Here is a 15,958-nt window from a genome sequence, read left to right on the forward strand (position 1 = left end):
AGCACAAATCCCAAATTAATCTGCTTAATAAAGATAAAAGATACAGAAAAGCAGCTACGCAACAGTGATTGAGCCGATGGTCCACAGATGAAAGTATTGCAGTATTTATATAGTTGCAGTATTCGCGTGTCCCGGACAAAAATCCTGGTTTACAGTTTTTCTACATTCTGAAAAATAGTATGTTTGTTTGGAGTTTCAGACTCGGACAAAGACTAATGAAGTCTGAGCATGATTCCCCTGCTTCAGCACCGCCAGTGTTTTCTTTCATTTCAATTATATTTTTGCAGTTTGTACAAGTACAGCTGAAACGATTAGTCCACACTTAGCCGGTGGCCAGAAATGTTATCAACAACTAATTTGATGATCATTTTTATGTAAAAATATTTGTTGGTTTAATGCTTTTCCTTTGAAAGATGTAAACAGTTTTAATTTATTATTAATGATATGAAGGTGTCACTTTGGGCTATGTTAATAAGTGAGTATATTTCTTACTATTTAACAGTTTTATGAACAAAAAAATCAATCAATTAACGGAGAAAAAATACAAGATATGTGGTTTAAAGTTACTACAAGGAACTTTTAGTGTGTGTTGATTCTGGCGCCCCCTGTGGACTAAAGTGGTAGTGCTTCTGAGCACCAGACTCCCTTTAGAAAACCTCTCATTCTACTGCAGCAGGATCTGACAGTTGACCCGCTCAGTCCTGGTTCTGGTTCTCCCTTCCCTCCAGCGGGTCCAGTAATACGGCCTGGGTCTCCAGCAGTGTGGTGTCGGCTCCCAGAGAGGAGAAGCTCTGCTCCTGGAGGAGGAGGAGGAGGAGGAGGAGGAGGAGGAGGAGGATGCTGCTGCTGCCGGGAGCTGAGCTCGCCTCTTCCCTCCGGAGCTCCGACTGCAGGTCGAAGGCTGCAGTGAATCCTTTATAAGAAACAACCGAGGTGTTTAATCACTTAAGGCATATTTAAAGGAGCCTTACTACACAGTAAAGGAAATACGAGGCTTTGAATTCATCAGTTTCAGATTCTCTTAGATCATGTCTACATTAAGTAACTACCTGCAGTGGGAGGGTTGGAGTCTGTTATCTCTCCACAGTGCTGCAGTCTGGATCTGAGACTAAAACAGTCTGAGTGTGAATGAGCTCGTCTTTGTTCTTCGGGTCGGCCGCCCACGCAGCAACCGTGACGCAACCAGAGCACGCATGGAGGATAAAAACAGAAAAAGCTGTGTGAGCTCTCTCTCTCTCTCTCTCTCTCTCTGTGTCTGCTCTCAAATCACATCATCTTTATATTCAGCCCGTTAGTCTCCAGAAGAAGAGACGCATTGCAGACGGCTTGATGCCGCTCTCATGTTTATTGTTCTGTTTTGTCTTTACAAAAAGAAACACGTGCACTTCATGCTGCTGCTTGTGACTGAACAAATGACGACAATCAGCGCTTATAGCTGGTCATTAAAGTCTCAGCATATCTCAATAGTGGAGAGACATCTTCCTCCAGCTCTGAGAACGAGTCCTGTCTCTTTAGGTGTCTTTAGTGGGACCTTATTTCAGATCAATGATGAAGCCTAGTCAGCAGTGAGAGACAAATAATGATTTCATCCCGATTGTGTTGTGCCATGAATTACACATATGATGTTTGTCAATTTAAAAGAAAATTTTGCACATCAAGAAAGTTGCATTTTGTCATAAAACTATTGAAGTATAACAATGTGAAAATGTGTCATTAGAAAGATGTCCCACCTCAAAGTTTTTGGAAGTGATGTATCTCTCTGAAGCTACAATGCCTGATTTCTTTCCTACCAGGTGTTCTTACAACAACCTAAGTTATCTAGCTAGCTAGATAACATTACATTTTGAACACAGCTAAGTTAACTATCTAATGTTATATTTTTAACATAGCTTATTAGCTAACTAGCTGGATGTTACATTTTGAACATAGGTAAGCAAACTATTTAGTGAGATAAAATTGCCTTATGAAAATAGTTAAGTTAGCTAGCTAGCTAGATGATGTTATCTTTTGAACATAGCTTAGTGACAATGAGTGAAACATGAGTTAGTGCTTTCAATAATCCTGACACCAGTTTTTGTGTTATGGCAAGTACAAAAAACTGCATGATGTGAGAAGGAAGTCACTGCTTTGAGAGAAAAAAATGCAGTTTTTTCTCGGAATTACTTAGTTGAATAATTTAATGAAATGACCTTATTACTTAATTCTTAAAACATATATGTTACACTTTCTTTTCTCTAAATTTTGCACTTCACCTTTAAAAATCTGAGATCTTGAATATTACATGAACTTTAACCATCAGCTTCTTTTGTGAAATACAGTTTTTTTTGCAATTGCCACGACAAAAAAAAGTTTCCAGAATGCACCTATGAAAACATTTCTAACCATTTAGATCCCCTAGAGATCAGAGCTTGAAGACTACGAACAGGATGCAGATTTGCTTTTTTGTGTGTACAACTATGTAGGCGAGTATTGAGAATAAACTCTGCTTTTGTGTTTATTTACAGCGTATAAAGAGTAGAATAGCAAATCAGTGTGCAGTCAGCATGTGGACAGAGATATTTTACTTTGGTGTTTTAATGTCAAGTTGTGATTAAAAAATATAATTTTTTATCACAGTTTATATAGTTTTGAATGAAGTGTTGAATGTAAGATATTTTGTATTTTGTGTTTTTGAGTCAAAGACGGCCTCGTTTCATAAATTGTTTCTATCAAATGCAAAAGAGAGAGAGAGAGACACAGAGAGAGAGAGAGAGCCTGAGGGATAGTGAGATGTTTGTGAATTTTACCAAATCATTTTAATATTTCTCTGATGACGACGTGACTCATGAACATAAACACTCAGGACTTCTGCTGCCGGCTTCACTCTCATCAGAGGAAGTTTTACATCAACATCCAGGTTAAACTGTATTCTGACACATAACAGAGGAGGACGCTCTCAGAACAGGAGCTGGTCGTGAAATACATTTAAAACAGCAGAACGTTTAACGTCAAACAATAACGTCAGAGTTTTTGTCTCTCAAACATTATGTTTTGCTCATGTACCGATAATCGGAGATCAATCAGGGATTATGGATTACATCTGTTCCATCATAGAAACTGGGATTGAATTTCTGAAAGTGCGAATTTCAGACCAGATGTTATCCTCCGGTTCTTCTTCGGAATTTTCATTTTGTGTTGGTTTCGGCGGCCCCTGTGGACAACAGCGGTAATGTTTCTGAGCACCAAAGTCCCTTTAGAAAACTACTAATTTTTACAACCAGACTAAAACCAGACTAAATGAACATCATGCTGTATTGAAGAAGACTTGAAACTAGAGATTGAGACCATAAACTCATGTTTACAATGTTTACTGAGGGAATAAATCAAGAGAGAAGTAGAGTCATTTTCTCATAGACTTCTATACAACCAGAGGAGTCGCCCCCTGGTGGACAGCAGAGAGAATGCAGCTTTAACAGAGGAAGCATCGACCTCACTTTAAAGAAATAGAGGTAGCCACCTTGTGTAAAATCACTTTCTGGTGTTAGCATCATGCTAACGCAACACAAGCCATGCTACAGTTTGTAAAACAGGTAAAACCACTGGAAGAACTGTGTGAAGGTTCCACGTTTCATGAGCTCTCTGCATCATCATCATCATTGTTATCATCATCATCATCATCGTTATCATCATCGTTATCATCATCGTTATCATCATCATCATCATCGTTATCGTCATCGTTATCGTCAGCATCATCGTTATCATCATCATCATCATCGTTATCGTCAGCATCATCGTTATCATCATCATCGTTATCGGAGGACAAACAGCATCAAACATCCGTCAGGATCTCGTCTTCTTTGTTGGCCCTGACTCTGGTCTCATTAAGTCTCATTCATTCATTTAATACTTAAAACACCACTGCTGGTGGAAACACAAAAGAAGTTTATATTTCAATGCCGATCATTGGCATCTGAGAAATTGTTTCGATTAATGATTCATACTTTGTTTTTCAGGTTTATTGTACATTAAAGATTCAGACACAGTTGATGTGATCAAGTTCTGATCTAGGCTGAAGCTGCTCATTAACTGGATTCACCTGGTACGTCAGGTGTGTCCGGTACCTTTAATTTAGAACATAAAGGTACCCGATTACTGCACACGGATTTGTTTCTGACTCTGTCTCACTGTTTAAGGGTTCATCAGAGTGACTGTCAGTGTAGTTCTAGATACGGGAACAGTTTTTTTAAATGGTGGTTACTGGTGTTACATTAGCTCATGTGTCCGACACTCCAAACACTTAAGTTTCTCATTTTTCTTCTTGTGCTGGGAGGGAACATTCTCTCATATAGGAACTAAAAAAGTTCCTCTAAATGTAGTTCTAAGAACTCAGATTGTTCAGTTTTTTTGTTTGCCGTATGACTTAAGCACAAAGTAAATATATATCTGCTTCCACTTTAATCTTTGTTGTAGCTACCTAAAGAGAAATCTAAATGTATTTTTGACGAGATCTCTTCTCTCTCAGAGGACCAGTAGAAACTGATAACAGGGAAGATCTTCCTGGTGTTTAATGTCTACAGACCTCTGATCTGTTTCACAGGAACAAAGAAGGGTACAGTTTAGACACTTTGTGGTTACTATGTCACTTCCTCCAAACACAGTCAGAGTCTTTTCTCACCACAGTTTAACCAGAACAAGTTGAATCAACGAGTTCAAAACGTTAGGATGGCAGTTTGGGACCCAAAGATTTCAGCAGGTTCTGGATCCGACACGGAGTTTGGGCCGGACACTCTGAATAATATGATAACTAAAACTACTTGTTGTGATATACTTACACTAATCTCGTTTGGCTTAACGACAATAATTAAAGTTGATGTCTCATGAGGTTAACGGACGTACACTAAAACAAAATAAGGCTTGCTTAAAAGGACTAACTATAATGAAGGAGAGGTACCGCAGGTCCTTCCTTCCTGCTGCTGTCAGGCTGCACAACCAGCTCTGCTCCCAGCAGACCACATGACACATGACAATAATAACATGACAATAAAAACCTGTGCAATACATTACACATTACACTGTGCAATAATAGTTAAAATATGTTTTTCTGTCTGTAAATATAATATTTCAGTTATTGTTGTTTTTCTACTGTTTCTTATTGCTTATTTATAATACTTGTTTTTTTTTATTTTTTATTTTTTATTTTTTATCTTGTCTTCTTCTACTATGTCTCTTGTGTGCACTTTACTCTATGCTGCTGTAAGCCTGCAAAGTTCCCGCTGCGGGACTAATAAAGGATTATCTTATCTTATCTTATCTTATCTTATCTTATCTTATCTCTTATAAGATGCTCAAAAGTAGTTAGGAAGAAAGAGCATTAGACAATAACTGCGAGTCTCAAATAAAATAACGGGAGCGTGTATGAAACTCTATAAAACCAAACAAGACGCACAACCAACACAAAACGAAGAAGGAAAAACAAGAGGGCGACAAAAAAAAGACTCACGAGTTTTATCCACACAGGATAGGTGTCAAATGGCGGGGTGCGGTCGTGATTTACGACACCTCTCCACAACTATTCCAAGTTTCTTTGTCTCTTAATGTTGGCGTGCTCTTGCTTAGTAAATTAACTAATCCAACATCTTAAACAAATAAGTCACATACTTTCCCCCACTATGGATCACGAATATAAACCTTACACACGTATCAACTTGTATGTAAACAAAACTTTTAGTTACACATAGTTAGTACACAGGATTAAACAAAGATAACATGGAGACAGAAATGTGCATCGGTCATGTGACTTACTAGCATGTAAACATTTTATAACTTTTGCTAATATTTCTTCTCTACCTGTTCCACAAAACATTCCGGTCTTTAAGAAAAATATGTCTTATCGCCAATGGTCGCTGGATGGGACTGTGGTCACACGGTGTGTCAGGTCTTCAAAGGGCCTGAAACATATTTAGCTCTGTTCTCCTCTCACAGATTCAGGACAAAGACCTCCCTTCCTGGAGTCACCTGTGGAATAACTTGAGTGGGGTTATTGAATACTCTAAAGACTTATACAATGTTATTCCGAGCTACAGAGAATAATTGTAAGACAACTATTGTTAGTTCCTGTTCTTATGACTTAAGTCATTTATGACTTGCTCTGTGAAGTCACGCTTGACCTGTTCCCAGATAAGAGAGGTTCCCTTCCCGGTGCTTACTACGTATCTTACCTTGAGATCTTCCTCTCAGGCTGTGGACTGTCATAATTGTCACCTTTCTTGCTTAAGGTGCAGAGGTACCATCTGGTACAATGGGGGCGTCTCTGATGAAGTGTATTTGAAAACTCCCCTGTAGAGATGATACACCAGAGTGGGGGGGTATTGTAATGTCTCTGCGTCACCTGCTGCCGGTAGAGGGATGATTCTCAAGTGTTACATCCACCAAGCCGCCCGAACCTCGCTACAGTGCCGACGGTAAATGACAAATAAGTCAACGTTTGGGTTAAAATAACTTTAGGAGTGCATTACCTAAGCACGTAAGTAACGTGACAAATAAGTCAACGTTTGGGTTAAAGTAACTACAGAAGTGGCGTTACTTGAAACTCCCAATTAATTCACTGAAACTTGATAAAGACAAGAACGCTCTCAAGTTGTTTTCTTTACTTTCTTTACCTGCTGTTATAGTTCATTTATTTTTGTGATTTTATTTTATTTCTGTTTTTTTAATTTTTCTATTTGTTATTTGATACATGTGATTGTATTTGTTTTCTCAATAAAGGAAAATTAAAAACCTCTGCAGTGTAATGAGTGTGTGATTCCACTAGAGGGCAGTGTGACAGCAGAACACAGAGGACACAAAAAATACCAAAACATTTGTAACAGACTGGAACTTCCCACACCAACTATGAACACAAATGGAAAGTGTTTATTCTGCAAACCAGTATCCTATTTGTAAACTTCAAGCTCTAAGTGATTTAAATTGTTAAAGCTCTTTTCCCAGGTGCATTCTGGGTGCAGGTGATTGATAATTGAGTGCAGTATTTCAGTGGCAGTGTTTAGCAAACAACACACAGGCTTTTAGTTTGAAAAGATGAGTGTAATGGAGATAACTGTGTGGAGTTTTTGGTGCCCACACAATAAACATGAGGGTTCTTATCACAAAAATAAATATATATCAGCTTCCACTTCATTAATCTTTGTTGTAGCTCCCTAAAGATGAATCCAAATAGTTTTTTGACAAGATATCTTTCTTATGGAGGATCTTCCTGGTGTTTAATATCTACCGACATTCACAGGAAAACGAGCTGCACCGTTGACGTCTGACGTACGGGACAAGTTTAGACACTTTGTGGTTACTATGTCACTTCCTCCAAACACAGTCAGAGTCTTTTCTCACCACAGTTTAAGCAGAACAAGTTGAATCAACGAGTTCAAAACGTTAAGATGGCAGTTTGGGACCCAAAGATTTCCTGGTGCTTCATGTTACTGCTGGCTGGTAAGACATGGACTTTATATGTTACGTTTATATCTTACTCAAGCTTTTGTCACAGTTTCAGTTTTTAACATCAAACTGATGAAAGTTGCAGCTCTGAAACGGCACTTTTATTATATTCTCTCTTTTTGTTTTCTGTTTTAGTACATGAGGTCCATTTTAATTAAGTTTTCATACCAAAGCACTCGTCCTAAATCAAAGTCCTTTTATTCCTAAACTCAGCTGACATCACTGTGTTGTGTTTTTACAGATGCTGTGAGTGATAGAGTGAACTATCCAGGTCCAGTTTGTGCTGTGAAGGGATCCACGGTCACCATCCCCTGCACCTTCACACCTCTGAAGTCTGTCTATGAGGATGGAAGAGAGGTTTCAGTCGAGATCCTCAGAGTCATCTGGTGCCAGAACCATCGAATTTGTCATGGCAGCACTCCGTCTGTGTACGACAGCGAGTTATACAACAACATCAACAACCCTCGTTACAGATACCTGGGAGACAAGAAGGGAGACTGTTCTTTACAGATCACAGATGTACAGAAGAGAGACGATGCAACTCTTCGCTTCAGAATGGAAGCTCATACCATATTTTCCCCTTATACTGGACCACAAGGAGTGAAAGTCACCGTGACTGGTAAGAACATCATATGATAATGCTATTAAAAATGATAAAGACAATAATATTAATAATCTTTTATAGTTTTTAGAGCCAGGCTCTTTTTTGCAGGATGACCTGTTCATATTCACACAGTTACAAACAGTCACATCTAAAAGCTGCTCAAACACACGATGTACTGCAGCTAGGGACGGGTACCGTTAGGATTCATCTACAGCAGTACTCTTATTGATTCTGCTTGTCGGTTCGGGTTCCTTATTGATACTTTTATTGGTTCTTTTTGATTATATTGTGCAAAAAAACAATGAATTAAGGAAATAATCCACTTTTCTTTATTATTCTTGTATGTAAACAAATAGTTTTTCTTGGGCAGCAAAAGAAGAAGTTCTTAAATGTTTAAAACACATTCTCAGCTGATCAGTTATCTCAGTGATGATCTTTTATTGATGATCCTGTTGTTCTGATCAAACTAACGTTCCCTTCCGTGGACGAGGATGGACGGCTGATCTCCAAACAGTAGAACACTGATCATGATGATGTTCTGCTTGTTGTCCAGATGTTGACATAAACTGCTGCTGTTTCCTCCTTAACTTGTGAGGGTTTTATTAAAGGCACCTTGAAGGTTGTGTTTAAATCAACAGGAGGAGAGCTAGTAACGTTAGCAGAACGGAGGTTCAGTTCAGTTACATTATGATGCGTTCAGGCTCTGTTCAGTGAAAATGATATTGGCTGAAGGTAAATTATAACGTTATCATGATGTGTTCACATGTAATCTGTAAAATGTAGCGTTGGTGATAAACTTCAATAAATCCAGTAGTTTGAAGGAGATGTTTTCACATTAATATAAAATAGATATTAGAGATGAATTATGATGTTTAACTTCCTAACACTAGCTCTAAGATTATAATACATCATTAACACTACTAATGAGTAGATTTGTTTTAATCCATAAAAATACAATCTTTTATTTCCATATTATTTGAGTTGTATGCTTGTATGAAGAAAAAAACACTATAAATTACTTCAACAAAGTAAAAGTACAACATTTAGTATTTTTGATTGTTTACTGACTTTAGAGCGTTTAAATGATTTTTGGGACGGTGGCAAAAAAACAAAGTCTGGTTATCTCAACCCAAACCAAGATCGTGGTTTGGGTTTAAATAACTACAGAAGTGGTTTTACTGAAATAGGGAAGTTACGTGACAAACCAATTCATGTTGACTTCTCGTTTCACACAGGAAACAAACAGCCGTCTCCTGGGTGAAAGACCGGCTTTTATCTGACAAATCGTCCTTTTGCATGCTTCATACTTCCTGGTATATGGTAAAATTGTCTTGTGAGATTTCTACTAATTACAGTGCAATCATTTTTGTAGGTAAAGCTACGAGCTGCTCGTGGTTGCGGTGACTTAAATACCTTTTATGATCTGTTTTATACTGCCACTGACTGCCTGTTGACTCTGCACTCACTACTCTTAACCGGGCACTGTTCACTGAAGTAAGCTCAAGGAGAACCGCTAGCAGCTGAACTTGAATAAAATATGTTTTGGACACATTTTTCATCCAAAGCTATGATGGAAGTAGCTAACTAGTGAGCCGTATCCTTTCTTTTGCATCTCTTTGGACAGTTGCACATGTTTAATAGTGGTCAGGCAGGATGAATGATCAGGTAGCGCGTGACACGTAAAAACGGGCTGATAACGTGACATCGGATCTGTGCAAAGACTCCGCCGCGACCTGGTCCAGGATTTAAGGCTGTATCAGAAATATTTATGAAACATGGAACTCTATTGATTATAAATATTGTTCCAGTTTAATCTTCTGTCCATCAACGAATAGTTTCAGCTCCACAAATAAACAAATTTAAGATGTCGGTAACTTGACTTCAAAGTCACAGCATTCTTTATAAACCATGTTCTGAGTAAAAGATATTCATAATGAATAATGAAAATTCATTTTACATTACATTCATTTAGATGGCGCTCAGATGGAGATAAGAAGCTCCGTTAATAAGACAGAGATGAGAGAAGGTGAAGCAGTCACACTGAACTGCACCTCAGGGTGCTCCTTCCACCAACTGGAGGTCACCTGGTTGAGAGATGGCCACGCCCTCAAACACACTGGCCCCTCCCTCTATCTCGGCGCTCTGACTGCACAGGATTCTGGGAACTACACCTGTGGTTTGAAGAACAACGACCGCACTCTCTCCAAGCCGTTTAGTCTGTATGTGGAGGCTGAAGAGGAAGGTTTGTTTCTCTGAGCTGGAAATAGTTATTTATACTAAAACAGATTTTTATGTCCACAGGTCTCTTGTAGCTTTAACTTTCTATCAAAGAACCAAATACTTGTGTCATAAAACACCTTCACAACTTAATGTCACCAGGGCAACGGCCATCTGCTGGTAAACCATAACACCAGAATTCAGAGGACTGTAGAAAATGACAGTATCATCTTGATGTTAATCGTCTAACGTCCAATAGTTAACTTCACATTTCTGTTTCACAGAAATCAAGAGTGTTGACACAATGCTGGCTGTCCGACTGATCATCTTCACTCTGCACTCTGTGCTCATCATCACCGTGACATCCATCATCATCAAAAGGTAACTTTCACCAACGATTAACACATTTTACCTACATTAAACACCGGCAATATATTTTCCCATACGTTAAAACACAACACTCTCTAGTTCCCTACGTTAAAACACAACACTCTCTAGTTCCCTACGTTAAAACACAACACTCTCTAGTTCCCTACGTTAAAACACCAGCACTCTCTCGTTCCCTACGTTAAAACACAACACTCTCTAGTTCCCTACGTTAAAACACCAGCACTCTCTAGTTCCCTACGTTAAAACACAACACTCTCTAGTTCCCTACGTTAAAACACAACACTCTCTAGTTCCCTACGTTAAAACACACAACACTCTCTAGTTCCCTACGTTAAAACACAACACTCTCTAGTTCCCTACGTTAAAACACAAAAACACAGTTCCCTACGTTAAAACACCAGCACTCTCTCGTTCCCTACGTCTCTAGTTCCCTACGTTAAAACACCAGCACTCTCTCTAGTTCCCTACGTTAAAACACCGGCACTCTCTAGTTCCCTACGTTAAAACACCACTCTCTAGTTCCCTACGTTAAAACACAACACTCTCTAGTTCCCTACTCTCTAGTTCCCTACGTTAAAACACAACACTCTCTAGTTCCCTACGTTAAAACACAACACTCTCTAGTTCCCTACGTTAAAACACAACACTCTCTAGTTCCCTACGTTAAAACACCGGAGTTCCCATCGACACACTAGAAGCTTGTCGGCTGCTGTCAATCAAACACAGCCAGCTGAAATGAAAGGAAACTTTTCTGATATTTCTCAAATAATTATTTTCTTCCTTTCAATTATAAAAAATCATTGTATTTTACTCTGCAACTATTTTTGTCTTTAAAGGACTTGTGTTTGCAAGCGCAGAGAACTGAAAGACGTGACAGTGCAGGTGAGTCACTGAGAAACATCATTTCTGTTATATTATTAATATACTTTACATTTAATATTTAACCTTCATGTTTCTTTCACCTCTTTATCTGAAAACAAATGTTTGAATATCAGTGACTCTGAAAGAAGGCAGCTAGTAAAAGGTGGGTCATTTAAGAAACAACAGCTGCCCTAGAGTGAAGAAATACTTCACAAATGGACAAACTCTTAAGAGTAAATGAAGTTGCACAGAAACAGGAACGTTTTTCAAATCTGATGGAAACAAAACCAAAATTTCCTCTTTCCTGTTATCGTTGATCTGTCTGCGTTTTTCGAAACACATCTTGTGAAACAACTTCCCCTCTGCTTCTCTACAGTATCTGTTTACATTTGAAAATAAAGGAATATGTAAATATATATTTCATGCCTCAAAAGCCACCTTTTTAACAAAAGTAGACTTTTGTTGTAATTTCCTCGACCACTCCTCTCGCTGGCAGTGAAACTCCATCTTACTGCTAAAGCAGCTAATTGGTGAAATAAAACCCATTCATTCATTCATCATTCATCTTCCGTAACCTGCTTATCCAGTTAAGGGTCGCAGGAGCTGGAGCCGATCCCAGCTGTCAATGGGTGAAGGCAGGGTTTTTATTTGCCAGGCCTGGGAGAGAAGAAAGAATGTTTTGCTTAAGATGGAGCGGTGAAGCAACATGTCATCTTGTAATCAGATGTGACCTGATGAGATGAGGATCCACTGCAGCTGTACTGCTGCTGTCTTGTAAACCCATGAGGGGCACGTTTTTGTGCATGACACGAAAAAAAAAAATATATCTATCTATCTATCTATACCAAATATATATATATATATATACATATATTTAAACAGAATAGAAAGTAAGGGTAGAGGGTGATTCTTATGACCTTTCTTCTAGCGCCACCCTCAGGACAAACTTTAGATTTCTCTCTCCACTACTGGTGAAACAAAAAAACATTTTATTCTACATGTCCCATTTAAAATCTCGCTCAGAATAAACCGTTTGCTTTAACCAGATTCTGTAAAAAACATTAAATTCTGAGCTCCTCAGTGAAACTATGAAGTCATGATTGATTCATCTGAGACCAACAGTCATGTGACCACAAATCTGTGAAACTTTGACTGAACTGCTGCTGAACACAGAGCAGAGAGGAGAGCAGAGGCTGGAAGTAGAGGATGTAGAAAAGTAAATAGTTTATCATATTTATAACATGCAGAGCTCCATTCCAACATTGGTAACACTTGTGGACACTTGGGAAAATTTTAAATGAATAGTACACATTGGTCATTTTTGTAAAATAAATGATCAAAAAACTTCAACTTGTGTTTTTGTAATGATTTATGTCATAATAACTGTGTTATTCTGCACTAAAGACATGTTTGAGTTCTCTCCTTCTAGTCAGGATGGTTCTGTTTCCATAGAGGAGCAGGACTTTTATATTACAGTATTAAAACAAGACCACAGAGAGTGAAATGTTCCAGGAGCATAAAACGCCCTGAAGGCTTGGTATTCAGAGGGTTAACGGTGTTTCTACAGTCTGACTGCTGGTCTTCATCAGCTGCTTGTCTTTTTCTGGACTGTCTGAACTCTGCTTTCTGTTTCAGCCTCCAGACTTCATGGAGGAGCTGTGACGTCCAGAGGAAACAGGGCCGGACTGTCTGATATTAATATCTGTAACATATCTGCCCTCATATTGATTAGTGGTCGTTTAATCCAGCAGGAATCTCTCTGTAGTTAAAGTGATTTACAGGACGTTGAACATAGATTGAGTCTGTATGTATGTGTATGCAGCTAGAGTCAGAATAATGTATTTAACAGTCATAAATGCTTTTTTTGCTTCCGTTGATAGTTTTAGTTCTTTAAGAACATGGAGTCTTAGGTTTGAATATCAAAATTAATATGAGGAGCTTTAAAGTTTTCCAACATGTAAAGATACTTTCTTACAAATGTTTATGACGTATTTTATATCCTTTACACATCAACAACATGAATAAAACATAATACTTCTCTGTAATCTTATGAAAATGAATTTATTTCAGTGTTAGCTTGCTTGTTTCAGTTGACTGCTGCTCACCAGACACAGTGAAGAAAACTCAGTATTTAAGAAAGTATCAGTTAGAAAGTTTTTGTACTAATATTTGTGGTTTTGATTAGTCTCTGGTGATAGAAAATGTAATATGTTTGTGTTTTGGACTGCTGATTGTACAAAACAAGACACCTGAACAAGACTTCTTACATATTAATGGACTACATGATTAATAGAGAAAATACAAGCAGATCATTCGATAACGAGAATAAGCAATAGTTGTAGTCAAATAACGAACCACATCATTAACTCACCCGTTGTGTGAAGCCCAATGTCCACCAGGGGGCGACTCCTCTGGTTGTATAGAAGTCTATGAGATAATAAACTGATCTGAGTAAATATTTGTTGTCAGCTTTGTGCTCCGGTCAGTTTTTGATACTTTGAGATTTCATCAGTTCAGTATTTCACCTTAATAATTCAACATTTACAGCCCAGACTTCAGTTAATTTACTATTTTATATTCATGGTCCTCATGGGATGAATTGGAATGAATTTGCTGAGTGCTTAGCGCCACCATCAGCTATCAACTATGTATGGGATTTGCTAAATGAAATGAGCATTTTTAGATTCTGGAGCCTGCAGCGTTTAAGCAACAAAACTACTTGGTTTGGTTTAGGAATTGTTCTGTTTAAAGTAACTACCAAAGTGACGTTATTTAAGCACCGACGTAACATGACAAATATTTCTACGGGTTATAATAATGTAAAATAACGTCAGTGGCGTTACTTAAGTATGGAAATTACGTGATTAATAAGTCACCATTTTTCTTATTATAACTATGGAAGTGGCACTACTTAAGTACATAAGTAACGTGACAAATAAGTCAACGTTTGGGTTGAAATAACTACTTAAATGGCGTAACTTATGTACAGAAGTTATGTGAGAAATATGTCAACGTTTGGGTTGAAATAACAACAGAAGTTGCGTTACTGAAGTACGGAAGTTAAGTGACAATCATGTCAACGTTTGGGTTGAATTGGAAATATCCACTTTCAGCTCTGTCATTTTACTTTCCCCATTCTCTATCAGTTAAATCAGCTACTACATTCATATTTACACCATTTAATAATCCATCTGACCTTAAAACGCATTACTATCTGACATAGAGATAAATATACTAATGTAAAATAAAAACATGTTAACTAAGAAGACTGTGTGAAGCTGGTTAATGTGCACGGAGCTTCTGGTTGGAGGTCACCTCAGTTGAAGGATCTGTCTTTTGTTTCTGCAGAGTTTCATCAGAGCGGCTCGGTCAGAGCAGAGGAAGAGGAGGAAGAGGAGTAAACACAGCAGGGCATTAAAACAGCTGAAAGGTAAACTGTTAAGACAAGCAGAGACTCTGATCGTCACACGGCCTGAAAACAAGCTCTCTGAATGGATGAAGGAGTCTGTTTAAGAGTCTCTGATACACTTCATGTTACATGAGTTTAGAATTAAACATGACGACTCTGTTGCCTCAGTCACAGTTTAGATTTAATTAGATTCTCTTTCACTTTATATTTATTTATTTTCTTATAATTATCTGCTGTTCACATCATATTTTTCACACTTGTGAATGTCTGGACATTCACAAGTCTGATGTATGCCTGTTCTTAACTTTAAATAACCAAATTCATCATCACATTGCTTTTCCTTAAACTATATTTAACTCTCACTCGCTCTCACTTAATTAACAGACTCTTATCTCCTGTGATTTTTTTTCTTCACACCCTCAATAAAAAGTATTCACTGTTTGAGTTTCACACATCAGGTGAGACATGAAGATGATTTTTATCTGGCGGTGTTGACGCTTTAAAAGTAGAATTTGTCCTGTGCCTCACTGCACCTGTAGGATGAAAAGAGAACACGAGGAGATGGAGAGTGAGTGGAGCTGTAACGTAGTGGAAAAATAAGGTTCTCTAGGGAACCACAACAGCCTCAAGGGGATCACAGGCCGGTCTAGACGGAGACAGCGTTAAGTAGGACAGGAGATTTTACTGTGAAGCTCAAAGCAAAAGGAAATGTGACGGGAGGACTTTAGCATTACTAAATGTGTGGATCAGGTTTGGTTTGTTTCTGGCAATAAAATATTATGTGGTTCAAGTTTGGGAGAAAAAAAATCACCGAAATGGTTAAAGTTAGGTGTGTTGAAGTTGAGGATTTTTAGCACACATCAAATGCATCACGCAGACAGAAGAAAAAATCTTGATCCACTAACAGGGACATTCAGAAATGGACAGCGAATATGATTTAATAAATTGCTTCCTTTCTTTTTTTACATATGGTTTTCCTCAAATGCGTGATATGTCAAGTCCATTTTTAT

At 38.1% G+C, this 15,958-nt stretch overlaps 1 protein-coding gene across 1 annotated transcript; it reads left to right on the plus strand.

The window, feature by feature from the left end:
• The first annotated feature begins 7,356 nt into the window (after positions 1-7,356).
• On the plus strand, positions 7,357-13,964 carry LOC129109027 (uncharacterized). The gene is made up of 6 exons (XM_054620943.1): positions 7,357-7,461; positions 7,709-8,086; positions 10,044-10,313; positions 10,573-10,669; positions 11,515-11,560; positions 13,175-13,964. Exons 1-6 carry the CDS (start codon positions 7,410-7,412, stop codon positions 13,199-13,201), a joined length of 870 nt encoding a protein of 289 aa, XP_054476918.1. The 5' UTR covers positions 7,357-7,409; the 3' UTR covers positions 13,202-13,964.
• The last annotated feature ends 1,994 nt before the right edge of the window (positions 13,965-15,958 follow it).

The sequence above is a fragment of the Anoplopoma fimbria genome, chromosome 20 (assembly GCF_027596085.1).
Source record: "Anoplopoma fimbria isolate UVic2021 breed Golden Eagle Sablefish chromosome 20, Afim_UVic_2022, whole genome shotgun sequence".
NCBI classification, from domain to species: domain Eukaryota; kingdom Metazoa; phylum Chordata; class Actinopteri; order Perciformes; family Anoplopomatidae; genus Anoplopoma; species Anoplopoma fimbria.